The following is a 27,544-nucleotide window of genomic DNA, read 5'->3' as shown; positions in this document are numbered from 1 at the left end:
GGGGATTAGGAGCTGGACAAGAGTTCCAACCCTGCTTCCAGGCAGCCTGGATACCTTCTAATCTATGAGCAAAGCCAATCAGTGAGTCAATATTTCTCCATAGCAACTCATCTCGTAGCTCCTCAACTATCCGGACAGTACTGTGTTGACAGAGACCTTCTCCACTATGCACTTGATGGTGTCTCCTCTGTACCAGCTTTGGATAAGATGAAACTGGTCAGGCAGCTGTGCTTGGATAGGGCGATGAGGGTCAAGCTGCCAAAATCAAACCAAACACCCTTTGGGAATGGAGCTCGTAGCTGTACGAAGAAGAATTTGCTGCTTCAAGAAATCATAATCACCAAGTCTCTCAAGAGGGAGGATTTGCAGGACCAGCCGGGCATCCCCAGACAAATATGTGGAGATGATGACAGCCCAGTTTCGTCTGTCCCAACGCATCAACGTGGCTGTCTGCTCAAATCCGAGGAGGAAACCCTCTAGATTGTCCATAGGGCCCATCTTCGCAAGCAAGTTTCTGGGAGGAACAGCAGTAAGAAGTGGATCTGGGTCTGCTGGAGGAGGAACATTCTGACGATCCATCTCTGCAACACCCTTTTCCTGGTACCACTTGTCAAGTTTGGGTCACAAAGTTGCACAGGATAGCACAGAAGGGTTTTCAAGGAACCGAAGGTTTATTGCAGTTCTGGCATATACAAACAAAATACCCTTTCGGAAATGGTCCAGCTACACAGGGAACAGCTGTCAAACGGAATGCCTCGGCACTGACTCCTGGTCAAAAGAACACAAAGTCTTACTCTTCAAGGGTGTATAGTGGTTTGGAAGCAGCAATCGGAGCAGAGGGAGTCTTTGGGGAAGAGAGGAAAGAGAGTGAGACCTTAGAATGGCCTGGGCACGGTCTTTTAAATGTTCAAAGCCCGTTTCATGTGGCAAGCCAGCAGCTGATCCCGCAAAGAGGAGGTGTAAGAAGGTGTTTTTTCCCCATTGAAATACTGTTTAAGAGGGAGGTTCTGAAGAGCGGCTGCATCCCCCAGTGGCAGCGGTCTCAGTATGTAATTGCTGAAAGTTACTGATAGATTCTGTATTAACATCTCATGAGGTGTTAGGCCTGTTTTGTTGGGGTACCTCTTATTAACAATAATGCTAGCAGTGGAAATCACACAGTGCCAAATCTGTTGATTAGTGAGGATGTGTCAATACCTCAAACTTCAGTTTCTCCAGACAAGCCTTGGTGTTCTTAGCAGTGTGTGAGCGGGCATTGCCTTGCAGCAAAAGGACTCCTTAAGACAGCAGTCCCCGCCGCTTGGATCGAATAGCAGGCTTCACATTGGTCTCCAGCAAGTCACAGTAACTTGCACTAGTGATTCTAGTACAGTAGTAATACGTCAGATACCTTCTGTCAAACTGTCAAACAAATTTGATTGATGACCTTAAGCCCTTTTCTCTGATTGGTGGATTTGAATGATGCGCCTCGCCCCCTTTCCCTCGGATTGGTGACGTATATCCTGTCCTGTCCCCGCCCCTCCACCTGATTGAATTGGATTTGAAGGATGCACCAGGCCCCCCCTCCCTGTCAGTGGATTGGTTAAGGACCACCTGCCCCCGACTTCGCCTTAATCCCACCCCTCCGCCTGATTGGCCCTCCTTTGTGTCAAGAGCAGTTTGATGGGTGTCGGCCCTGCCCAGACTCCAGCCCCCCATCCACCCACTTGGCCACCTGTTTGTAGCCCCCCAAACCCCCCTGCCCCTTCTCCCGAAGACATGCCCAGACATGTACCAGCCGGACCCTCAACATGTCCCCGGCATGAAGGGCCTGCCTCTGCCTAGGCCCCCGGTCAGGCAGTACCTGTTGTTGGCCCTCCACTTCCCAGATCCTTCTCCCGAGGTCATGCCCAGACAAGTTCCAGCTGGCCAGATCTACCTTATAGCCATTCCTGCATATACTGTGTAGGGTTCGTGCCCCTTTATCTATCTATCTATTTATCTATCTATCTATCTATCTATCTATCTATCTATCTATCTATCTATCTATCTATCTATCTATCATTTTAAAATATCTATCTAACCTTTGCTTTATCATTTGTAAACCACTTTTTTTTATCTAAGTCAAACAACTTTCCATTTCACAGAAAATCCATTCGCAGAAAGCTATAAGCTTCCAGCCACAGCAGTAAAGCAGGTTTCCCACAGAAAGATCACTGACAGGATCTCTCTACACACTGAGACTCTCGGAGTTGACAGGCTCTGCTCACGCCAGCGAGCAGGCCAGTGCCTGTCAGCTGCTTTGCGCGTACGAGCAGGCACGTGACTGTAGCTCGAAGTACACACAAAGGATCCCCACCCCAGCTGTCTGACCCCTTGAGCGCTCACCTGCCAACAACTGTGTGCAAGCTCGTGACCACGGCACTACTCTTTCCATGAGATGTAAATGTTGAACTTAACTTTTCAAGGTAAAGCACGAGATAGCTCGTTTGATATAAGCCTTGTAAAAATCACAAAGACGTATGCATCAGTTCCCTTTTAAATCACGTATAAAAATATATCCTTGGCTTTATAATTTGTATGTATAATTTATAATTTGTATAAAAAGTATATCTAAAACAAGCCCTTTTTAAATAATCAAGTGCCTGTATTTTCAGCTGAGCTAAGGATTCACATTGCAAAAGCAAGGCGTTTAGATTTCTAAAAGTTAGAATTGTACTCAGATAAACCCTGAGTGAACAGAGCACAAATATTTACCAGAAGCGGGATTCGAACCCACGCGGGCATTTGCCCCTTGGATCTTAAGTCCAAAGCCTTCACCCGTCCAAATGCCTTATCCATCTCGGCCATTCTGGGGATAGAAAAAGGCGCTTTAAAGCTTTAAAATAACATTTCACTATTCCTTAGGAATACGGCGGCCATTTTTTCAGCTCTTTCCAAAACATGCGGCGATCGCATGAAGCTATGGGGGACGAGGTGGGTGATTCACACTTCAGAGGCAACAGGTGGGGGCAGTTCAAACCTTTTGCTGACGCAAAAGAGGTTCACACATACAGCGCTTTAAAGCTTTAAAATACCATTTCACTATTCCTTAGCAACAGCATGTGAAGCACGAGATAACTAGTTCGATATAAGCCTTGTAAAAATCACACAGAGTTAAATAATATGCATCAGTTCCCTTTTAAATCACGTATAAAAAATATATCCTTGGCTTTATAATTTGTATGTATAATTTACAATTTGTGTAAAACGTATATCTAAAACAACCCCTTTTTCTATCCAATACACCCCGCCATTTTAAATAACCAAGTACAATTATGTATTTTCAGCTGAGTTAAGCACTCTTTGCCCCTCCATGAAAACTGGGATCCTTCTTTCAGATCCTTCAAAAACAGTTGGGGATTCCTCTTCCAACACAGGAGGCCAGAGTGGCAACCCCCACTTCAGCTGTGGGTACTGCTCAAGCATTTTGCTGATACGCGTAATTGGGCAGCTGACACAAGAAATAGGATCACACATATAGGCCTTTAACATAAGTTCATATCTTCCTGTGGTCAACGTAAGCGGTCTTAAAACGGTGCTAGGGGCACACATTTGCTAAAAGAAATCACCATCCAAATTTCAAAAAATACCGCTCTTTTCGGAATATAAAGAAGCGTTCAGACCGGGCCATTACTCAGCATGACGTTAATACTGAAAGAGGACTCCGAATCTCATAGGGAAGATCCAGGATCACAGTATGGCATATTATTGATTCTTATATGCGTCAAACGAGTATGTTTTAAAAAAAACGGAGGGCGGAATCCTTGTATTTTATTCTTAATATTAATATTTCCAAGTTGATTCTCCGGTAGCTCCCTTTTTAAAAAATTATATCTGTTTAAAACGAGAGGGGTTGGGGCTTTAAATTCAAAAATGCTCATAGGTTACCGTTAATTATTATGTTCAGTACCATCTCTCTCTGTGTAGGCGTGTGAGTGCGCTCATGTGTGTATAATATTGTCTATCTATCTAGCTATCTACGTGTACGACGATTAATGTACAAATACAAATGTTCATAGGACTGAAGTAAGCAATAGTAGTTTTTTCTGTTACCGAAATGGGTAATCCATTCAATTAGTTTTGTCTCGGCGTCTGGAAATTCAACCAGGGCCTCTGCTCTGAGAATATTCAGAAGTGGATTAAAAGCATAGGCCGGGTGTGTATTAGCTCTGACATAACAAGATGTCCGTATTCTGAACTACATACAGAAGAACCCGCTTGTGAAATGCGTACTTGTTCAAATCCGACTCTGACAGGAGCCGGGGAATCTCTGCACGGGGGTCAGCATGTTTTTAAAAAGTCTAAGATAACAAAACATTTTTTTGCTTTATAAGCTCTCATTTGGACAGTCGATTGGAGACAGATTGTCTAAACCCTGAACAGGGACCCAGGAGTTTATATCGATGCGAATGCTTAATAGACATAAGGCAACTGTGTTTCCATTCATTTCGCTAAATGAAATGTAATTATTTTAATACAGACTGATAGCCCCAAAGTCCGGATGATTTTTAGACGTATCAAGTGTATTGTTGAATCATTGGGTAAATGATTATTATAATACTAGACATTAAGCCCGTTACAATAACGGGCGCTAGAACATTAGTGCATAAACATTAGTAGGAACAGTCTATATTAAATGGCAAGAGACCTTGACCTCATTCTGTTTCTTGTCTTAATTTTTTTTGTCAAAAATATTTTTGCAAGAAGCCTAAAGTAAAATAATAATAAAAATAAAATAGAAACGTATATGACAATACAGTAAGTATAATTAATATTACATTTATCCTCTCTTCTGTGGCTGTTGATTGATGTGTTGTGTCTGTTTGAAGATCTGCTATCCTGCCTCTCTTTATTTTAGCTTGCTGTGGCATCTCCCCAGCAAGTACTTTAATCTGTGCTGGTGTACAGCTGATTATTGTATGTGTGGCATCTCCCCAGCAACAGATTTTATGTGCGCGAAAGTAAATCTACTTTTAAAAGTCATCCTATTGTAATATCATGAAAATTCGTATATTTAGGAAAACCCTTTCAACGACTGGATTTTTCGTGCCTTATGTTTTAGGTGTTCCCTCATTTACCGAAATCCGATTGGATTCGCCGCGCAATATTTTATATGTCCCACCCTCTCTGTCTTGTGTGACGCGTCAGGCGGCCGTTGAAGCATCTGCTAGAGGCCGGTGACTCTGCCACTCATTCCGCCCTTCCCTGTACTTCCAACTTGTCCGTAATATGCGTTTAATTTTCTGTCACAACAGTGTGCAATCAGCAGAGTCTCCCCAGGAATTGATGTAATGTGTGGCGTGCAGCTGATAATCGTGGCTGTTGCGCCTCTCCAGCAAGTACTGTGCAGTTCCCCGGCAAGTATTTTAATCTGTGCTGGCGTGCAGCTGATTATTGTATGTGTGGCGTCTCCCCAGCAATGGATTTTATGTGTGCGGCTGCGAGTACCCAATCAGCACTCTCCCCAGCAATGATGTCCTTTATTAAAGAGTACCCTGCGCATGTGCACTTCACCAGACGACACACACACATGGACGCACATAGGGGTTTTATTAAAGAGGATGTCCCTGTACTTATGAGATTATATCTTAATACACAGGCACCCTGAGACCAGGCTGTCTGTTTTTATTTACATCTTTAGATTTTAAAAAGTTTGTATCTGGACATGCATTTTTATGTGGTACCGGTTTCTTTATACGCTTTTTTCACAAAGGTAAGGTATCTTTGCAAAAGTAAAACTTTATACCTCCGTCTTGTATTGATATGATCAATGAAGCCACCTCTTCTGCCAATTGAAACCTTACAATTAGTATATGGCAGTTATTTCTTTCTTTTAAATCATGGTAAGAACCCTACACCATGTCAAGTTTACTTGCACCTCTCTCTTATTAACACTATTAGCTAAAATTCTGGCCCTTCACTTTCAGAAAATCATTAGTAAAATTAATCTATCCTGGTAGGTCTGGCTATGTGCCGTCATGGTTGACTTTTGCTAATATATGTAAATTTCTGCATATCATTAATTTGCAGTGCCTTGGAAATTTGCACATCTAATTGTATGACAGCATTGCATAACAGTGGGTTTAGTTTGGCTTTTATGGCATATAAAGTATGTACCAAGTGGTAAGTTTTTACCAGTAAATATCTTAATTGCTGAAGGTATGTTAATCTTAAATGTAATTCTTGTTTTTATTTTGTGAAATTAGCGTCTAGTTTAATTTACTTCATTGAGCTTCTGTTTTCTTTTAGTCTTTTGAATTTTACATTTTTCTCTGATTTTTTTTTTTAATGTTTTTTCTTGTCTTCACTTGTCTTTATTCTCTCAAAAGTGTTATTCTATTTGTATTTGCTTGTCTGCTATGTTAAATATTTTAGCAAAGGAATTTCCTATCTATTTTAAAATCCTTAAAAAATGTTTTGTTTCTGTTTACTTTCTCAGTCTTTCTTCAGTTTCTTATTTTCCATGTTTATTTCTTCTTCTCTCTTTGCTGTAGTTGCTTATATCCCACATAGTTCAAAGCTGGAGGATGTAGAGGACGATAGTGAGGTAAGTCAGGGGTTCCCAAACTTTTCAGCTCACGACCCCCAAAATAACCGTGCCAGTGACTCGTGACCCCCACTATCCTCGGAAGTGGTTAAAATATACAAATGTTGCGCGCAACGGTGCACATGCGCCAATAGGCCTATCCAAACATGAGCATGACAACACGAAAGAACACAATGGTCTAACAACCATATAATTTTTTTTAATAGTAATTTACTCATTTGTTTAATTTCAACAAAATATCCTATCCAAACAAGAGCATGACAACAAAAAAGAACATAACGCTCTAACAACCATATAACTTTTTAAAAAATTGTTATTTACTCATTCGTTTAATTTCAACAAAACACCTCACCTAATGAGATGGGTGGGCACAATGCTTGGAGCACAGCAAGTCCATTCTTGGGTTAATTTTGGAGACTGAGACTCAGAGATCATCCTCCAAGTTCAGTCGTGACCTGTATTTATTTTTAATGTACGTGAGTGCCGAAAAAGTCTTTTCGCACAAGTAGGTAGTGCAAAACGGCATCAGTACATCCATAGCGGCCTTGGATAGTTGTGGGTATTCCCTCTCGACTGAAATCCAAATCTCATCCAGAGTCTTGGAATTAAAAATTGTCTTCAAGGTTCGGTCGCATGACAGTTCAACCAATGCGTCCTCCATGTCCGATGTCAGATGATTTGCCCTTGTTACAGTGAATGGTGACCTTATCCAGTCATATTGTTCTGGAGCTGTTTCCTCTGGGAAATACCTGTTAAAGTGTTCCAGGAGGGCTTGAAGGTGGGATGTGATAGACTTCTTCACTATGTTAACACTCAGTTCGTTTTCCTCCATGAATTCATCCAGCTCAGATAACATATCAATCCTTCCTATTTCAACTCGCTCAGTCCAGCGCTCAAGTTTTCTCTTGAATGCGTGGATTTTATCATTTAGCGAAATTATGTGTGTGTTCTCACCTTAAAATGACATATTAAGTCCATTCAGTTTTTCAAATATGCAAGCCAAATACGCTAGCCTTGTTAACCAGTCAGGATCAGTGAGGTGATCAGTGAGCTGGGACCCATGCTCCATCAGAAATAAGCGCACTTCGTCCCGCAGCTCAAACAGGCGGCAGAGCACATTCCCTCGCGAAAGCCACCTGACTTCTGTATGGAAAAGCAAGCACTCATGCTCTGATCCCAGTTCGTTACAGAGAGTGGCAAACAGTCTGATATTGAGTGGATGCGCTTTTATATTGTTGACCATTTTTATCGAAGTCTCAAGAACACGTTTAAGTTCTGGGTCAAGTGTTTTGCTCGCAAGAGCTTCTCTGTGTATAATACAATGCGTGAATTTTTCGTGAGGCGCCACTTGTAAGACTCTTGCTTTAAGACTTTTCTTTTTCCCCAGCATCACTCCAGCACCGTCTGTACACACACCGACGCACTCGCTCCAAGACAGTCCATCTTCTTTTAGTTTGTTGTCAAGTTTTGTGAAAATGTCCTCGCCTGTGCAAGTTCCCTCCAGTGGGGTGCAAAACAGAATGTCCTCGTTAAGTTTTCCATCAAAACTGTATCTGACGAATACAAGCAGCTGGGGAGAGTTTGATATATCTGTGGATTCGTCTAACTGTAAAGCATATTTCCCTTTCTTCAGTCTGTCCACCAGCTGACACTTGATGTCCTGGGCCATGTCGGAGATACGCAGGGCAACAGTCCCGTTAGACAGCGGCACTGATTCTAGCTCACGGGCTAGTTTATCCCCATGCATAGCCCGACTTATAGCTACAGCAGCGGGTTTAATGAGGGTTTCCCCGATCGTGTGTGGCTTTTTTGCCTGTGCAATTAAATATGCCATCTCATATGATGCCTGTTGAGCTTTTGCGGGGATTGTTGTTTGTTTAGTTAGGACTTTCTTTTGGCCTTGTAACTCTCGCTCCTTTCGCTGGAAAAAATCTACTGGTTTAATAGCAAGAGAGGGGTGCTTAGTTTTCACGTGTCGTAGCATTTTTACAGGCTTTAGGCTTTCATGTGCAAGCACCTCAGTGCACACCACACATTGGGGATGCTGTACGTTATTGACGATGATGCATGTGAATCCATACTGGATAAATTCCTCTCGATAATTTCGACTCTTGGAGTAAGGCTGAGCCGACTTTTTATGGATGTCCTTTTTATGCACACTCCGGTGTCTTTTCGTACCTGAGGACGATGGGCTTTCTGACGGTGGTGCTTCTCCGCTTTCCTCCGCTGGCCTATCTGCGTTGTCATTGGTCGATATTAACCAACGTTTCATTTCAACCAAAATAATATCCTAAGCATAAAACGATGAAAATTGCCTACACGTTACGTGCACATGTCGGAATGTTTAACATGGTGCTGTAAATTGATCTGCTGCAACTGACGCCATTGATGTGTCGTTAAACTGTCGTAATCACCTCAGGGGTCGCGATCAAACGGAAAGAAATTTGAAAGGCTGATGGCTTTTTAATTTGCATGTTTTTTTTAAATGTAACTATTAACTACTAGTTTTTATCTTTTGTTAGTTATGGATAAAATGTTATTTCGAAAAAATTAAATTAATTAATTTCTAAAAAGTTTTTAAAAAGTATTTGATTTCTTGGAAAGCATCTCGCGACCCCCCCCCCCCCCCCCCCCCCCCCCCCCCCAAAAATGTCTCACGACCCCCCAGGGAGTCGCGACCCCTACTTTGGGAACCACTGAGGTAAGTACTAGCCTTCAGTTCTGAGTGTTTGCACCATGGGTGTTTGTGATTTTTAACATGCAGAAAGTTTATAAATGGAGGCCCACATGAGGGACATGAGTGAGCTACACTATACAGTGTATGTTAAATTGAAACCCATTGTTTAAGAAAAATATTTAATTTTTTCCGTTGGAGTACTTTTGTTGTTTGGCTTTACACAAACAATACAATGGTTTTCTAATCACATTCCATAATGTCAGCAAGCTCACTTTCTTCCTCTCTCATTGTGTAGGACATCAAAGCAGTAGTAGATGGCATTGATGGGATAAAAATTTCCCCAGGACTGGGCCTGGCAGATTTTGACCTCATTCGTGTCATTGGACGAGGAAGCTATGCCAAGGTCTTGTTGGTTCGATTAAAGAAGAATGACCAGATTTATGCCATGAAAGTTGTTAAAAAGGAGCTGGTACATGATGATGAGGTGAGCTATCTTTTCTCCAAGTGACCTCTAGATTCTAAGCTTTACCGAAAACTCTGTAAAGTCCTATCAGATATGTGAAATTCTTCTCTTGAAACTATTAGCTAGTTCAAAGTAAAAGATAATTATTCCTGTTTATATATAATGTTGATAATTATGATTTTTTCAATGGATTTTACTGCAGTGTAGTCTGGAAGGCATTTTAAATAAGTGGTAAACATTTAAGACAACTTTGTAATTTTAGTCAAGCTAAACATGAATAACTCTGCCAATCATAAGTGATTGATGGTCATGACATATTCATTGTTCTTTCTCCATTTGCTACTTTTACAGCGTTGTTTCTGTTGTGTAGCATTGTTTAAACTATTAACTTTTGTTTGCTTTTCAAGTTATTAAAGAAAAATTATATGTCAGAGGGTATATACCAGGTTAAGTGGAATACGGGATAAAGAACTCCAAGAAGGTATCAAGCTGTAGTGTTGTAAGTGAACAGAAAGGAATAGAGTGCAAAATTATAATTAAAAATAAAGAAATATAGAATTATCAAATTAAGCTTTGCTAAACAAAGAAGCATACATGAAAAATTAAATGATGTAGCTGTTGTCAAAATATAAATATCAAACTTATACTTTAACCAAACCAGTGTCACAATATCCAGTGCTTTTAGAATTTATGGACTGATCTTTTCCACTCCCATAATTTTTCCACTGTTGCTTTTCAATGAGTTGTTACATGTTCCTTTGACCTATCTATGGTATACCAAGTTGATGTCAATATTTTTTACTCTTGCTGATGCAGTCTTGGTTATGTTATTTCTACCCTGTCTGAGTCACAAATGTATTACCAGAACCTGCTTGATGGCATCTGAAGGTTGTTCTCCTTGGCTTCAACAACTCCTTCTACACTCTGGAATGAAAGTTCTTTCTTCTGCTTTAAAGTCCTTTTTACCACTAGTGTACACCAATAGGTATTGTGCCTGTCACTTTTATATATGCCAAGAATGTTTTGACTGCTGCTTGTTCTGCCTATTTTCACTGCAAATGTTTTGAGCAAGGGTGCATGCTAACTCTGGAGATGCAGGAGAAACTTTTCTAGAGACACAAGTAGAACTCATTCTTAACATTTTTAACAGAACCCTTTGCTAGTCATTACCAACACACCATGAGTAATCATTTGGGTTTTCATTCTTGTATTCTACAATATCTCTCAACCAAAAGGTAAATAAATCATCTGACAGCTAAGCATTTTCCCCCAAGTGTTCAAAACATATAGTCTTAGATGACACAATTGAGGTAATTAAGGTTGACTTTTATCTTATGGAAGAAATGGTCTTCATTTTTCCCAGCAAAATAACACCAACAATCTTTTGATTAAGAAACAGAAAAAGAACAAAGCAGAAAACTTGCTAATAAGGAAAAGTTAAATTAGAATCCAGGTGTGATTTTGGGTAGTGCGGTTATTGGATTTTATAGTAATATTGTACACTGAAAATGCAAATTCAATTTCCAGAGATATATCCAGTCACAAACTTCTTCATAGTAGCACAGGTATTTTAATTTTTGGTAATACAGATAACAATCCCTGGAACACTTGATTCCAACAGAAAGAAACTGCACTGTAAACAATATTATACAGTAATAGAAAGCATTACTAGAGAAATATCTTACAAAAACTAAATTATTTTTCCTTCTAGGCTTTGTATTTTGCTAAGAAACCAGTAACAATTAGACAAAACACTATCTATATACAGCTGTGCAGAGACTTTTTGATTTGGCCATAAATGTGAAATAAGGAGCCTATGGTGTATTAGATATAGCGCTTTTTAATACCCTTTAATTAACTTCTACTGGTCCAATGTAGTCAAGTACCAGATACACTTATAAGCAACCTCATGATTGAAAATGGTATTTCTTATGCAAATCCAAGACCAACATAGAAATCTACTGACCACTGTAATTCCCAATGATACTCCTACTATATAAATTGTTACGCTCACAAATTACAAGAAATGTTTCACCTTCAAAACTAGGCCTCAAAAAACTCTGACATGACTTCAATACATAAAATTGGTCTGGCCCTATACCTCCTAATCAGGTTTATGGCCTACACACAAAAAAAGACAGAAATTTACACATTCAAAAAGGGGAAAAGCAACAAAACTTCTGTTCAAATGAATAAAAACAGCATTTTGTCATTTGTGGTCACTCAAAAATAAAACTGAAATCTGTCAAAAGTATTTGTGACCTTAATTGGCTAGGTTCTCTTCCCTCTACTTCCATCAACATATTCTGTCTGTCTGTATTAGTAGAGAAAGAGAGTGGCTATCAAAATGAACTACTGACTGATAAGTGTGTTAAGGAACATTCTGTACCTATAGTATCGCAGCTAATGATAAATGTTGGTGGGCTTGTTACTTCAGTTTTTCTAACTTTGGCTCAGCCACAGTACAGTACTAATGGCTTTGTTTTATACTAGTAGCAATAAATATTTTATATGCAGCCTTCAAGTTAATAGATTTTACAAATTATTGGTAATGGTAATTATGTGGATTATTGGTAATTATGTGGATTCATATTCGGGGGCTTCAGGGAATCAAAGTACATCCCCATATTACTTTGAATTAGTTTGAAATATTTGCTATGTTATGAAGAGCATGCATTGGAAATTACTGTGCTAACTATTTCTTCATATATTACTGCACTGAATACTATTGTGCAAAGGTTTGCTTATGGTAATGACTTCTGCATATTTACAAATATTTTATACTGATAGTGACTAGAAATGCAATTTAATACAAATTATACATCTTTCATTCACTTATATTCTCCTTTGATTTTCATCCTCTGATGGTTACATACTTATGTACCTTACTAATTGTTAGTTCTCAGAAAGACAGCCACATTATTCAACAGTAACCGTTGCATGTAATTAGAAAATATTAAACAGCTGAACTTAGCTTCCTGCATCTAAGCCAGTTTTGCACCTGTGTACCTTGAATTCTCACTTACTGAGTTTGATTGTAAGCACCTTTTTTGAGACCTTAACAAAAGCTTTCCGTAATCCAAGGTAAATTTTAGGAGTTTAAATGAAATGTTTCCATCCTGTTACATTTAAGTAGAAAAATTAAAAGAAATTTAATGAAAATTTAACAACTTAGTTTTTATTCATTTATACAATATTGTTTTACAATAAATTTGGCATGAAAGTATTTAGTCAATCTAATATTTTTAAGTATATATGTAAAGAAAGCAACTATACATGTACAAGTGGAATTCCATTGAAATGAAATTCATGCGACCATAAAAATATTTTGTTATAATGGAAATTTCTTTAGATATACTGTTGTGACCAGGGTCACCGGAAATTCATCCATCTCTAACAACATCAGTTCAAGAACCACTCCTTAGCTGCTTTTCTGCATTTTACTGCATAATGTGCTTATCGCATGATGTTTAAAACATTTAACACCCAACCTGAACTCACCTTTCTGTCTCTCGTGCAGTTAACTCTGTGACCCAAGCTTGACAATACCTATATAAAAAAAGTGCTTCTTAAAATGCAAAAAATATTTTATTTGAAAATTAGACGTTAGATGTAACTTTTTTTTTTTTAATACAAATTAGGTATGAATAGAGAATGAAAATAAGAGGTTAGATGTAACTTTTTGTTTATAGTAATACAGGTATGAATACAGAATGAAAATGAGACATTAGATGTAATTTTTTTTTATAGAAATAAAAATGTGCTTCTAATTTTTTTTTTTTAGTCTTTCATGTCCCAGTGCCTGCTCTTTAACTTTCTCCTCTATTTTTTTCCAGTCCTTTAGAACTGTTAACAGCATTGAAGGGATGATTCAAAATGCATTCACCACATCATTTTTCATCTTCAGAATCAGCCTTTTCCAGGATTCATTTTTCTTTCAGCGTAAACTGACAGAGTTTCTCACTTTATGTTCATCGCAAAGAGAACTTTGAGAAGCAATGTGAGATTTGAACAGTACTATATCCGCACACAACACAACTACCACATGTGGACGCTCAGTGGAGCACTAACTCAGAATTTGGCTATACCTGTATGTTGTCTCGCCTACACTCGCCGAGGCTACCCAAGACCGGAAATTTCACAACAGACTTGCTTTCTTTTGGTCTAGGAAGAAAGACAGCCTGTTGCAGGTTTCCCAAGACTCTGCGAAAGCGTAGGTGCAGCATTAAGTATTTTTTACATTGCATTATTATCCTTGGTGTTCGTATTTGGTCGAGAAAAACGTTAGTTATACTGAAATTTACATTTCGTTAAAACACAATCCTTCTAACATGATGCTATATGAACGTTTGTCCAGGTCAGCAAAAAATTTTTATTATGAAACTTTTATTACTTCGGTTTTTGCTATAATGAGAGTTGACCTGTATATTGACTTAAAAATAACTTGTTTGTACATGTATCTTGTTTTAACCATGACTAGGTTTTGTCACTTCTTAGTGTTTTTTTGATCTAAAACTTTGTTTGGTGATACTTTGTTTGTATACGTTTTCTAATGTATCAGTGTGAATCAACCAGCAGTAGTCTACTATCATACTAACATCCCAACATCTCTGGTACCTTCTTTCCTTGTCCTTAATATCCTAATGTGAGTCTTTCCCCTTCTTCTTCACTCATCACTCCAAGAAGCTAATTTTTTCACAAATTCTTTATAGTTTGGATCTTTATTGTTACCTAAAAATGTGTATCATTCAAAAAGTCATTTCTACAAGCTCTCACTCCAGGTCATTCATTGCACCATCAAATTCTACATTTAAAATCAGTTTTCTAATATCGGTGGTTGGGAACATGCGCTGATAGCACATTGCCGCACCTACCACACAACGAAGCACCTGGATTGGGAGCTGAGTGCAGCAGGTGGCTGGAGTGCCAATGCTGCCAACAACCCCCAAGTATTCCCTGTAAGTTGGAGGACCTGTTTGCAGGGCTGGATGAAGATTGTCATATCTTCAATAGTCCAACAATGATCTTTGTAAATTGAATTGCAAACTTTTTCGAGATTTTCGATGAATGATGTGATTGCATCTTGCCTGAAGAAGAGGCCTGAATTGCTTTGAAAGCTTGCATATTGTAATCATTTTAGTTAGCCAATGAAAGGTGTCATTTTGCTTGAGTTCTCACTACATCCATAATGGCTAACACGGTACAACACCCTAGTACTACATTCATAATCTGAAAATCTAATTGAAAGGTCTCATTCCCATTACTTTCTCAGATTATCTTGTGGTGCCTACTTTATCACTACTAGAAAGTAATGTTTATAAATTGGAGGGACTTGGACAGCATACAGTACAGGCATGGGCAGATCTGTGGTGGATGAAATTTAATGTCTGTAAATGTAAAGTATTACATGTAGGAAGTAAAAATGTGAGATTTAAATAAACAATGTGAAGTCTGAAAGTACACCTCATGAAAAGGATTTAGGAGTCATACTGGACTTGTCACTATCGACTTCCTGACAGTATTCAGAAACCATTAAGAAGCCTAACAGAATGTTAGGTTACATAGCATAATGATGTCCTGCCAAGAAGAGGGAAGGCAAAATTTTACTGTGTAAACTTGGAAATGTGTGTAAAAAAGGCAAAAGAAAAAAAAGAAAAATAGTGATCAACTCCAAATGTGAGGCAAGAATTGAAGTCAAGGGCAGAGAAAGAGATGAAACCAAACAAAACACTAGTAATCCAAATTTTTTAGAAGGGTTGTTTTTCTTTATTTCTCCAATCCAAATATTGGATAGAGAAAGGAACCTCCAGCTGACATTTATACTGTTGTGTTGATTACAGGCCATGGCCTAGGAGACCACACCCCAAGAAATGCAGGAAGTATTGCTAAAAACAGTTGCACAAACTGCAGCTAAGATATTACAAAAATGTAATCAATAATGAATTGACTGAAACCTGATCATGATAGATGTGTAGAATAAATGTCAAAGAAGTTTATGTTCAAGCTTTAAAATGCACTGGTAAGGCCTCATCTGGAGTACCATGTACAAGTTTTATTTACAGGCTACAAAACAGACATAGAGGTGCTAGAAAAAGTCCAGAGAAGAGTGACTACACTGATTCCAAGACTGCTAGAGACGAGTTATGAGGAGATATTAAAATAGATGACTTTTTCCAGTTTAAGCAAAAGGAGATTAAGAGAAGACATGATTGAAGTATTTAAAATTATGAAGGGAATTAATACAGTGTACTGAAACTGTTACTTTAAAATGAGTCCAATGAGAACATGGAGACACAGTTGGAAAGTTGTCTAATGGCAAGTTTTGCAGAAACATTAGGAAGTTTTTCTTCACACAGTGAACCATAGTGTGCATAGTAGTGCAGTAGATAGTAAGATTTCTTGTCGCTTGATTGCATTCTGTGCACCTGCTTGATATTCCCTCTCACTGAAGTACAGGTACATGCATACTTTATCAAGCTAGTGACAGCAGGCAATCTTTGCAAAATAAAGAGAAAAGCTTCCTCATGGTAAAAGAACATAAGTGATCATGTGACTTTTTCAGCTATTCTTGTCTAGTTGTCTGCAGAACTGAGACAGCAATTCCAATCTGGACATCAACATTTAAAGTCAATAACGGAGCTTGACAATGACTTTCTTAGGTAAATCCATGCCCATACAGTTGAAAGGTGCCATGGAGAAAGACAAAAGGGGTAGATCATGAAGTGAGGTGTGGTTGAATCTCTCTACAGTGATTTTCATTTTGCATTTTTCTCTTCTTTAAACAACCTGGATATGTTGTTTTGTAATATGTTTGAAATCTGAAGATGTGGATCAATATGCAATAACATTTTTGGCTGGACAAATCAGTGTATTCAGTAAGTTTTAAGGCTTTTCATTACATTTGGACTCTGGTACCCATTAGCTCCATTATAAAACATTATAGTGAGCTAGTTATTTTTAATTTATAATATGTGCTTCCATAATTGTGAATAAATAACTTTGTCTTGAAAAATACCAAACTTATCCTTTAAAGAAAACTGTTATGTTTGGAAGTGTATCCACAAAGGTGTTATGAGCATTGTAAATGTAGATTCTGTAGAAAAGGACACAACCTGTTTTAATGCCTCACATATCTACTCAAATGTAGCATGCGGAGATGTACAATCACCTTTTAGTAGATAGTAGCTGAAAGTGATCAAGGGGTACTTTCTGGGGAACAGTTTTGTTACATCACAGTATGTCGAACACAGCTTTATTGCTGCTTGTACAGATTTTTATTTTTTTTTAATTTAACAACTAATTTGGATATAATTTCGTCCATCCATCCATTTTCCAACCCGCTGAATCCGAACACAGGGTCACGGGGCTCTGCTGGAGCCAATCCCAGCCAACACAGGGCACAAGGCAGGAACCAATCCCGGGCAGGGTGCCAACCCACCGCAGTGGATATAATTTAAAGGGCATTATAACATTCACAACTATATGTCTTTGCAGGGATGAAATGGAAGCCCAAACTGGAAAACATGTGATCTGAATAAGCCCAAGTGATACTATTTTTCCTGTCTACTGCTTCTGTGCATTAAAGTTAATTTGCTAGATTGTGGGGACATGCAGTGGCTCAGCCTGTGCCACGTTTTACTTACTGGCCCAAGAGCCCTTGTTTGTCTTGTTGGAAAAAAAGTATGGTTTATCAGCCATTTACATTTTTCACCACTAAAGTCATCTCCTGTCTGTTGTTAATAATATATTTTTAAATTAAAACATATCAATGTTTGCTAGTGCACCCTTTGGCAGTGCAAGCAGGGATAAGATTATAGAGGTGAGTGTATATTTGGAAAAATATGTGTAAGAATTTAATGAAAAGAAACAAGAAAAGTGTTTTTTTCATTATGTATTCATGTAACAAGTAAAGTTTTTCAGATGGTTACAAAATTTAGCTGTTCTATATTTAATGTTTAGTGAAATATTACTAAATCCACTAGTAAATAATTGAGGGCAGAGCAGCAAAGTGAAGTTGGGTGTACCAACATTCCCAATCATTTATAGTTTAATTGACTGAAGACTCTTAATAGTAGTAGCAGTTGTAGATATTGGCTTAAGTGTGGGTGTGTGCACTTGTGACTCCTTCAATGGACTGACTCCTCATCTTGTCTTCTAGCCTTGCACTAATATTGTCAACTTTAGAACCAATCCTGCATGACCCTAAATTGAATCTAGTGAGGTGAAAATTAAATAATTGAGAGTAATCATGGTAACCATTAACACTAGAATTACCAGAGCCTACGAAAAAACTCGTAAATCCGTCCCACCTTAAATCGCGTCTTAAATCCGTTTGCACCTCTCCGCCAGAGTCCTTTGTCATCTAAATGTGCTGATAAACCAAAGCTACTAGCAGCCAGCTATTCCATCCCCCCACCGACTTAGAATGAACTTCTCTCCTAGCTCAAGCCTTGCCTTGATTTGATTACCTGGGATTGAAGTGGAGTTTTACAGTGGAAATAATTCTAGCGTTATTTGGAATACACGCATTTCATGTGTGTTCCATTTCTATAGTAGGCTGTGCAAACACATTTTTAAAACAGAAACGTTTTTCATATTCTAATAGTAAATGACAAAATGTAGGCATAAACTATATAACGTATGAAGCCTGAAGTCCATATATCAAAGAAACACTTTCACAAAAGGTACAAATAAGAGAACACGTGCGCTTTCATTCAAAAAATTTAAAAAAAAAAAGCCGCGTTAGCATGCCACATTGACACACTTATTACAACCGCCGCGGTGGCGTAATGGTATCAGCTCCTGACTGGGGATCAGAGGGTGGCGAGTTCGATCCCGCACGGCTCCACTTTGAGAAATGAACTGCATTTATTCTTACAATTTTAGAATAACAACATAAATTTGATTTCAGTCTGTAACAGCCGGTGTAACTTATGATACTGGTAAAGGTTAGCTTTTTTTTTTTTTTTTTTTTTTAATTCACTTTTCATTCTCGCAGTCGCATTCAGAATCAATCCATACAACCCCATCTGACACAGCTGGTTTCACATAAATAAAAGTGCACTTTTATTCAAGACTATAACCGAAGAATAAAGAAAGCAAGTTACAGTTGGTGGTTGATACGACAGCTTGCGTGGTGCAATGTTAAGAACTGCTGATTTCCGATCCGTGCTATATAAAATCATCACATTCAAATATTAACAGTTCCCACACACCCAAGGTCTGCCATTCCTACATTTACGACATGTGTACTTGTTGCAGTGTACACACCTCTCTGTGCTATGGTTCCTATTACAGTGAATGAGCACCTGACACTGTACTTTCTTCCCTGGGGGAAGCTGAGGTCTTAGAACGGAAGTTTGTTGATGCTGTATCATCTTTTCTTTTTCCATCGCCTTTTCCTGTAAGAAGCGACGACGAAGTTCCTCTGCAAGGTGAGCCATGAACACTCTTCTTTTCTCAGCAGACCCCGTGCATGCCTTATACAGTACGTGTGCGTTCATCGCTGCTAGGTCAAGGATGTTGTAGAACACAGCAACCGGCCACCTGCGTGTTCCTGTTCGCACTGAACAAGCACGCGCCTTCTGGTCCATGATGTTAACGCCACGCTGGGGAAAAAAGAAAGACAAATATATGTGACATTTTGAAGAAATCATTTTATCACCAGAATAGCACCAGAATACTTCGTCACACTAATATGTTTTTCATTAGCATACCTTCATGTGGTTGTAGTCTGTGACCGTGTTTGTTTTTTTTTTTTTTTTATCTTGCCCAATCTCCACATCATGGTGCATTGTTCTGAGAATGCAGACAGACTTCATCTTTTTGGGCACATACACTGTCAGCATGGCACTGGGAGATCTAAACACCAGCGTGGAGAATTGTTCGTGTACTGAACTGACTTTAGCTGCAGGTGGAAGTTCCCGTCGCACTTTATTCATGGTGCCAAGCAGAGTTGTATTGCGGTGCAGCAGTCTATTAGCCAGCGAAAGTGACGTGAAGAAGTTGTCTGTTGTTACGGTTCTGCCTTTTTGGATTGCTGCAGATTTGGAGACAAAGTACATGTGCAATGCCACTCCTTATTTAGGAAAAGATCCCAGTCGTCCCACGGGAGAAAGACTTTCCGAGTCTGTGGTCATAAAGCTTATGGAGCCATGTCTGGACAAAGGCAGAACCGTAACAACAGACAACTTCTTCACGTCACTTTCGCTGGCTAATAGACTGCTGCACCGCAATACAACTCTGCTTGGCACCATGAATAAAGTGCGACGGGAACTTCCACCTGCAGCTAAAGTCAGTTCAGTACACGAACAATTCTCCACGCTGGTGTTTAGATCTCCCAGTGCCATGCTGACAGTGTATGTGCCCAAAAAGATGAAGTCTGTCTGCATTCTCAGCACAATGCACCATGATGTGGAGATTGGGCAAGATAAAAAAAAAAAAACAAACACGGTCACAGACTACAACCACATGAAGGTATGCTAATGAAAAAAATATTAGTGTGACGAAGTACTCTGGTGCTCTTCTGGTGATAAAATGATTTCTTCAAAATGTCACATATATTTGTCTTTCTTTTTTCCCCAGTGTGGCGTTGACATCATGGACCAGAAGGCGCGTGCTTGTTCAGTGCGCACAGGAACACGCAGGTGGCCGGTTGCTGTGTTCTACAACATCCTTGACCTAGCAGCGATGAACGCACACGTATTGTATAAGGCATGCACGGGGTCCGCTGAGGAAAGAAGAGTGTTCATGGCTCACCTTGCAGAGGAACTTCGTCGTCGCTTCTTACAGGAAAAGGCGATGGAAAAAGAAAAGATGATACAGCGTCAACAAACTTCCGTTCTAAGACCTCAGCTTCCCCCAGTGAAGAAAGTACAGTGTCAGGTGCTCATTCACTGTAATAGGAACCATAGCACAGAGAGGTGTGTACACTGCAACAAGTACACATGTCGTAAATGTAGGAATGGCGGACCTTGGGTGTGTGGGAACTGTTAATATTTGAATGTGATGATTTTATATAGCACGGATCGGAAATCAGCAGTTCTTAACATTGCACCACGCAAGCTGTTGTATCAACCACCAACTGTAACTTGCTTTCTTTATTCTTCGGTTATAGTCTTGAATAAAAGTGCACTTTTATTTATGTGAAACCAGCTGTGTCAGATGGGGTTGTATGGATTGATTCTGAATGCGACTGCGAGAATGAAAAGTGAATTAAAAAAAAAAAAAAAAAGCTAACCTTTACCAGTATCATAAGTTACACCGCCTGTTACAGACTGAAATCAAATTTATGTTGTTATTCTAAAATTGTAAGAATAAGAGCAGTTAATTTCTCGAAGTGGAGCCGTGCGGAATCGAACTCGCCACCCTCTGATTCCCAATCAGGGGCTGATACCATTACGCCACCACGGCGGTTGTAGTAAGAATGTCAATGTGGCATGCTAACGCGGCTTTTTTTTTTTTTTTTTTTTGCATGAAGGCGCACGTGTTCTTTTATTTGTACCTTTTGTGAAAGTGTTTCTTTGATATATGGACTTCAGGCTTCATACGTTATATAGTTTATGCCTACATTTTGTCATTTACTATTAGAATATGAAAAACGTTTCTGTTTTAAAAATGTGTTTGCACAGCCAACTATAGAAATGGAACACACATGAAATGCGTGTATTCCAAATAACGCTAGAATTATTTCCACTGTAAAACTCCACTTCAATCCCAGGTAATCAAATCAAGGCAAGGCTTGTGCTAGGAGAGAAGTTCATTCTAAGTCGGTGGGGGGATGGAATAGCTGGCTGCTAGTAGCTTTATCAGCACATTTAGATGACAAAGGATTCTGGCGGAGAGGTGCAAACGGATTTAAGACGCGATTTAAGGTGGGACGGATTTACGAGTTTTTTCGTAGGCTCTGGTAATTCTAGTGTTAAGGCATTTTCTAAATAAGCAGGATTCAGAGAAATTAATTCATGCATTTATTTCTTGTAGGATTGACTACTGCAGTGCAAGTGTTCACTGGATGTTCAAACTGTTCTTTATACATCTTCCAGTTAATCCCAAATGCTGCTGCATGAATTATTACAAGAATATACGAACACATAACTCCAGTTCTTAAATCCTTACACTGGCTCCCGATTAAGTTTAGGGCAGATTTCAAAATCCTCTGTTTGACATATAAAGCCGTAAATGGCCAGGGTCTGGCCTAGTTGTCTGGACTTATTATGACTTACAAACCAGAATGCACAATAAGATCTCAAGATGTCAGTCTACTTATGATTCCAAGGATTAATAAAATAACAGTAGGAGGTCGAGCTTTTAGTTACAGGGCCCCTAAACTATGGAATGGTCTGCCTGCTACTATAAGAGATGCCCCTTTGGACTCAGCTTTCAGATCCTGGCTGAAGACTCACTACTTCAGTTTAGCATATCCTTACTAGAGCTGCTGATTAACTGTACAGACTGCATCTCTGTTGTCAGTCATTAGCACTAAAACATAAGTAATATGATAGTTCTAATTTGCTACTAACCCTTACCTATTGTGTTTCTCTGCTCGGTATTCAAATGTGGCATTTGGTGCCACTGCCCACCTGCCAAGTTGTTTTGCCTGCATAAGGTAAAGTCTTCTCTGATGGATTATCGCGGGAATCATCGGGTAGAGGGGTCTTTTCATTGGATTGGCTGGTTCAGCACTGACTCAGCTGTGGAATAGCCAATAGGGGGAGGCAAGACTGGGGGTTCTGTCAAAAGGCAGGGCCTGTTAAAGCCCATTGTGGCACTTCTTGTGTGATTTTGGGCTATATAAAAATAAATTGTATTGTATAATTACTAGGGGGCTTGCCCCCTGCTCGCTTTGCTCGCCAATCCCCCACCTGCGCTATGCGCCAGAAAATTTGCATCTCTGCTGTACGCGTATGTGGATTTCACTTTCACCAAACAACAAAACTTTTAATTCTAGCAGATAGGCCTCTTCATTGGGAAGAAACACTACTTTTCCCTGATGGCAACACAAATTAGACAATCTACAAGTCTCTGACTTAAAGTTTAAAGCCAAACAATATCTACATACTTCTGTCATATCACCTATGTCCATATATTCTATCTCTTTTTGCTTTTACCTTTTCGTCAGTATCGCATTGAATTTTGATCCCATGTTCGGAATTACATCATGACAACACAACGTATAACTGCCCGTGATTGAATATCATTTCTTTCTCTCTACAAGAAATGTGTCTGACAATAGCATTCACACAATTGAGAAATGATTGAACCGTGTGCGTGGTTATGTGGGCAGGACTTTTCCAAATCTTTTTGCATAAGCTCTTGTCTCGCGGGGCTTGAAATTTTCTCTCCTGGGATTTTACTTTCACCAAACAACAAATCTTTTCATTCTCACGGATATGCCTCTTCATTGGGAAGAAACTCTACTTTTCCCTGATGGCAACACAAATTAGATAATCTAAAAGTCTCCAAACCAAAGTTTAAATCCGAACAATATATTCAATTTCATTTCGCTGTTCCGTTATTTCACCGAGTAATTTCCGTTTGTTTGCGCTAATGCGATCTTTACTATAATTTTTTGTGACTTTCAATTTTTGTACTTCCATTATCTCTAACCTGCTCTGCATGTGTAACGTTAAAGAGCTAACGTTTTTGAATTCTTTACGACATTCTACTTTGTCATCTACTCTTTGTCTTTTATTTCTGGCCCCAGGCGTGGTTAAATCTCTTGGCACAATTTCTTATCTTGCGGGATATGAAAGTGTGTCTCTGAGAAATTCACGTCTTGTCTCCTTCCAAGATTTTTTTTTATAATAGAAAGATGGATTATTGTTAAAAATGCCCAAAAATACTAATGAAACAGAATACTATGTGAATGTTGGCATCATTCCCTTACAGCCTAAGCAGCAGCGCATCTTGCGTCCGTAGACGGCTCTCAGCCTATCTTCAGTCTAGGTTGCTTTGCTACCACTTAGCTATTGACTGGAGTATTGTAACAGGCCACATGCTTGTAGTGAGAGAGAGGTAAAGGAGGCCTGAAAACAATGAGGACAGATTTAGATCCTTTATGTTAGGTAGAATGCCCAGGAAGACTCCAGCCCCTGGAGTTTTTTTTTTTTTTTTTTTTGTTTTTTCCTTTCTCTCTACCCCAGACCATCAAACCTTACTTTATTCTTTGTTACTTAGTATTGCCTAGTCTCATTTTTTATATTTTTCTTTTTTCTTTCTTCATCTTGTAAATCACTTTGACCTACATACTTTGTATGAAAACATGCTACATTAATAAATGTTGCTGTTGTTGTGACCAACTGTATACCATTCTTACAACAAAACACAAACCAATGTGATGTTTTAGTACAGAATGGCCTCCAATTCATAAACGGCCATACTTTAGACCAACAGAATTCAGGTGTAGCTCATCCCCCAGTTGTTTTGTTTAGTCCATTTATTGCCTTCCTGCAGGCAATGGCATATAGTCTCCAAGTTCAAACAGTCACCCTTGCCAAGCCAGTCTGCCACATGCTCCAACCCCTTCACCATAAATTCCTCCTCCTGAGTTAGTCCTAAAGACTGGGGATTGGTTAGGTAAACATCAAAGCACTGCTGTTCTCATCAATGAAGTAAAACATGCATCCTAAAACACTTGTTTTATCTAGTTTACAAATAAAGTTAAAATGTTTATCACCTTGTATTTTAGAAATCAGTCCACCACTCTTGCCCTTCTGACACAACGCAGCATATGCCTGTACAACTGTGGAGATGAAAGTCCACACATGCTTGTACTTGCTAGAGCTAAATTTGAATGTTCACATGCAATTATTTAATGTATAGTCTACATGTCATTAAACTGATAGTGTATTTGTTTCAGCAGTTGAATTTATATAGGCTCATGCGTATTGCCCATCCACCATGCAAAGGAAACTAATTTCTGCCACTTTTTATTTTAATTCTTGTTCTTTTGGTCACTGCCAACAGCTTGTGACCATAGGTGGGAATAAGAATGCAGATTGATTGGTAAGTCAAGAGCAGGGTGAGGAGTACAGATATTTGGAAGGAACTCAAAGCAGAGCCAAAGCTCATAAACACTGAAAGGAGCCAATTGAAGTTTATCATCTGATTAGGTTGCTTCCCTGAAACTTTCCTGGGAAAGTTTTTCAGGCATCTCCAACTGGTAACAGATCTCGGAACAGACACAGAGCATACTGGAGGGATTATATGTCTTGACTGTTCTGGTAATACTGTGGTATTCCTCTCAGAGGAGGTAGTCGTGAATTTCCCCTTCGGATTAATAAATATCTATCTATCTATCTATCTATCTATCTATCTATCTATCTATCTATCTATCTATCTATCTATCTATCTATCTATCTATCTATCTATCTATCTATCTATCTATCTATCTATCTATCTATCTATTGTGGACACTTTTTGTGACTGAAGACAGAGAAGAAAATTAAAATTAGTAAAAACCTTTTATTGATACATACCAGGCAAGGGTAAAATGACAGAGAAATACAGTCCTAGGACACCGCACTTCATCTGCCTCGAGTGCAGATATCCTTGTTCTTTTATAGCTTTCTAGTCTCCTGATCGTAGACTACGTAAGCAATAAAAATAGTGTCCTGACTCATTTTGTATTATTCCAATTGGTAAAGTCTTTACCCTAAAGGTATATTTTCTTGTCACACACATCATTGAAAGAAAACTTCCAGAAAGTATATATGCTTTTTGTCACGTACGCAAAACACAAACAAGTTTGATCATTCTGTCCTATTTTCTGTACTTACACACATACATTTTGTTCAATTACATCATTTTATGTTTTTACACTATCTATCTATCTATCTATCTATCTATCTATCTATCTATCTATCTATCTATCTATCTATCTATCTATCTATCTATCTATCTATCTATCTATCTATCTATCTATTATTTTAAAATATCTACCTAACCTTTGCTTTATCATTTGTAAACCACTTTTTTTTATCTAAGTCAAACAACTTTCCATTTCACAGAAAATCCATTCGCAGAAAGCTATAAGCTTCCAGCCACAGCAGTAAAGCAGGTTTCCCACAGAAAGATCACAGACAGGATCTCTCTACACACTGAGACTCTCGGAGTTGACAGGCTCTGCTCACGCCAGCGAGCAGGCCAGTGCCTGTCAGCTGCTTTGCGCGTACGAGCAGGCACGTGACTGTAGCTCGAAGTACACACAAAGGATCCCCACCCCTGCTGTCTGACCCCTTGAGCGCTCACCTGCCAACAACTGTGTGCAAGCTCCAAGCCTGTGACCACGGCGCTACTCTTTCCATGAGATGTAAATGTTGTAATTAACTTTTCAAGGTAAAGCACGAGATAGCTCGTTTGATCTATCTATCTATCTATCTAGAGAAAAGCCAAGCAAAATGACACCTTTTATTGGCTAATTAAAAAGATTACAATATGCAAGGTTTCGTGGCAACTCAGGCATCTTGCCTGAAGAAGGGGCCTGAGTTACCTCGAAAGCTTGCATATTGTAATCTTTTTAGTTAGCCAATAAAAGGTGTCATTTTGCTTGGCTTTTCTCTACATTCATAGTGGCTAACACAGTACAACACCCTAGTATCCCAGAGGAGGTGAAAGGGAAAAGTGACATCTGGGCATTATTGCTTAGACTGCTGCTTCCGCAACCCTGCTCTGGACAAGCTGCAGAAAATGGATGGATGGACGTGTTTATTGCAGAAAATGCTATGATAATCACGGACAAAGGAATCAGATTGCAGTATATCACTGGCTACTTTTGTTAAAAGTAATATTTTGTGTTTTTATTATAGCAACTCAACCTGTGAGAGAATGTCAAGGTGAGTTTGTGCAGTAGGGAGCGCAAAGCTCTGCACACTGAAGGAGCTAAAAAGGAGGTGCGATAAACAGCTTGGCTGGCTGGACAGTCCAACTCAGAAAAGGAAAGGTGGTGTCTGGTTCAGCGCTAAGGCTCATGAGAACAGTTATTGCCCTTGAATAGAAAGTGTAATGTCTTCTGAGCCTAAAAGTGGAGTTGATTAGAGCCCTTTCTTAAAGGGACTAAAAATGGTACTTTCAAGGACCATTTATCAGCTGATTGTCTTTATACCAGCTCTTTTTCTTCTGTAGCTTGAGTTGTTGCATTATTTTGAATGCTGTGAAATGTCATGAAAAAATTACTTTTTTTCTCATCAAAACTTGAAATTATTCATTTTTAAGGGGTCAGTGGACTTTTTGAAATGCATAGGTGAGCATTCTACAGAAACGTCAAACAACTGAGCAGTAAAAATACTGCAAAGATGTAAAAAATTAGGAAGAAAAATATAAGACCAATGAAAGTTATTCAGTGCTGCCAACAGAACAATTTGTGAAGTTATTTAATGCTTGCATGCAGATACTTTGAGCAGTCTATGATAATAATAATAATAAGATAGCCCTGCATTAAAAATTAAGGAAAATAGGCACATGCTTAGTGCACCAAGGGAAAGGGGGCAGCACAGAATTTTCACAAAATTACGAGAAAATTTTAAGTATAAATAAAGTTACAAGTAGGCAACAATAAGCATTATTTTTATATCCTTTGATCCATGTGTGTTTAAATGCCGTATATCTTGTAATAAAGACGCTATATAGCGTCTGACCCGGCACAGACTGACGCAGAGGCACGTACTTAAATAGAACTCTTTTATTTTTCTTCAGCCGTGGGGCACGCCTTCCCCGTCTCCCACAGGCCCAACACAGTCCCAGAACACTCACAATCCTTACAACAATACTCTTCTCTTCCTTTACCACCACTCCTCCTCAGGCTTAGTCCTCCTCCTCCCGACTCTGGCTCTCCTGA

General features: G+C 39.0%; 1 protein-coding gene across 2 annotated transcripts in view; it reads left to right on the top strand.

The window, feature by feature from the left end:
• Positions 1–27,544, top strand: part of prkcz (protein kinase C, zeta) — a 381,379-nt gene that overhangs the window by 80,814 nt on the left and 273,021 nt on the right. For both annotated transcript variants that reach the window (XM_051931388.1, XM_051931389.1), the window contains exons 3-4: positions 6,516–6,568; positions 9,541–9,729. In XM_051931388.1, the coding sequence (XP_051787348.1) occupies positions 6,516–6,568; positions 9,541–9,729 (242 nt within the window). The remainder of the gene's footprint in view (positions 1–6,515; positions 6,569–9,540; positions 9,730–27,544) is intronic.

This window comes from Erpetoichthys calabaricus, chromosome 8, assembly GCF_900747795.2.
Source record: "Erpetoichthys calabaricus chromosome 8, fErpCal1.3, whole genome shotgun sequence".
Taxonomy (NCBI): domain Eukaryota; kingdom Metazoa; phylum Chordata; class Cladistia; order Polypteriformes; family Polypteridae; genus Erpetoichthys; species Erpetoichthys calabaricus.
Note: the sequence above shows the minus strand (reverse complement) of the source record. Positions and strands in the feature narration are given on the sequence as shown.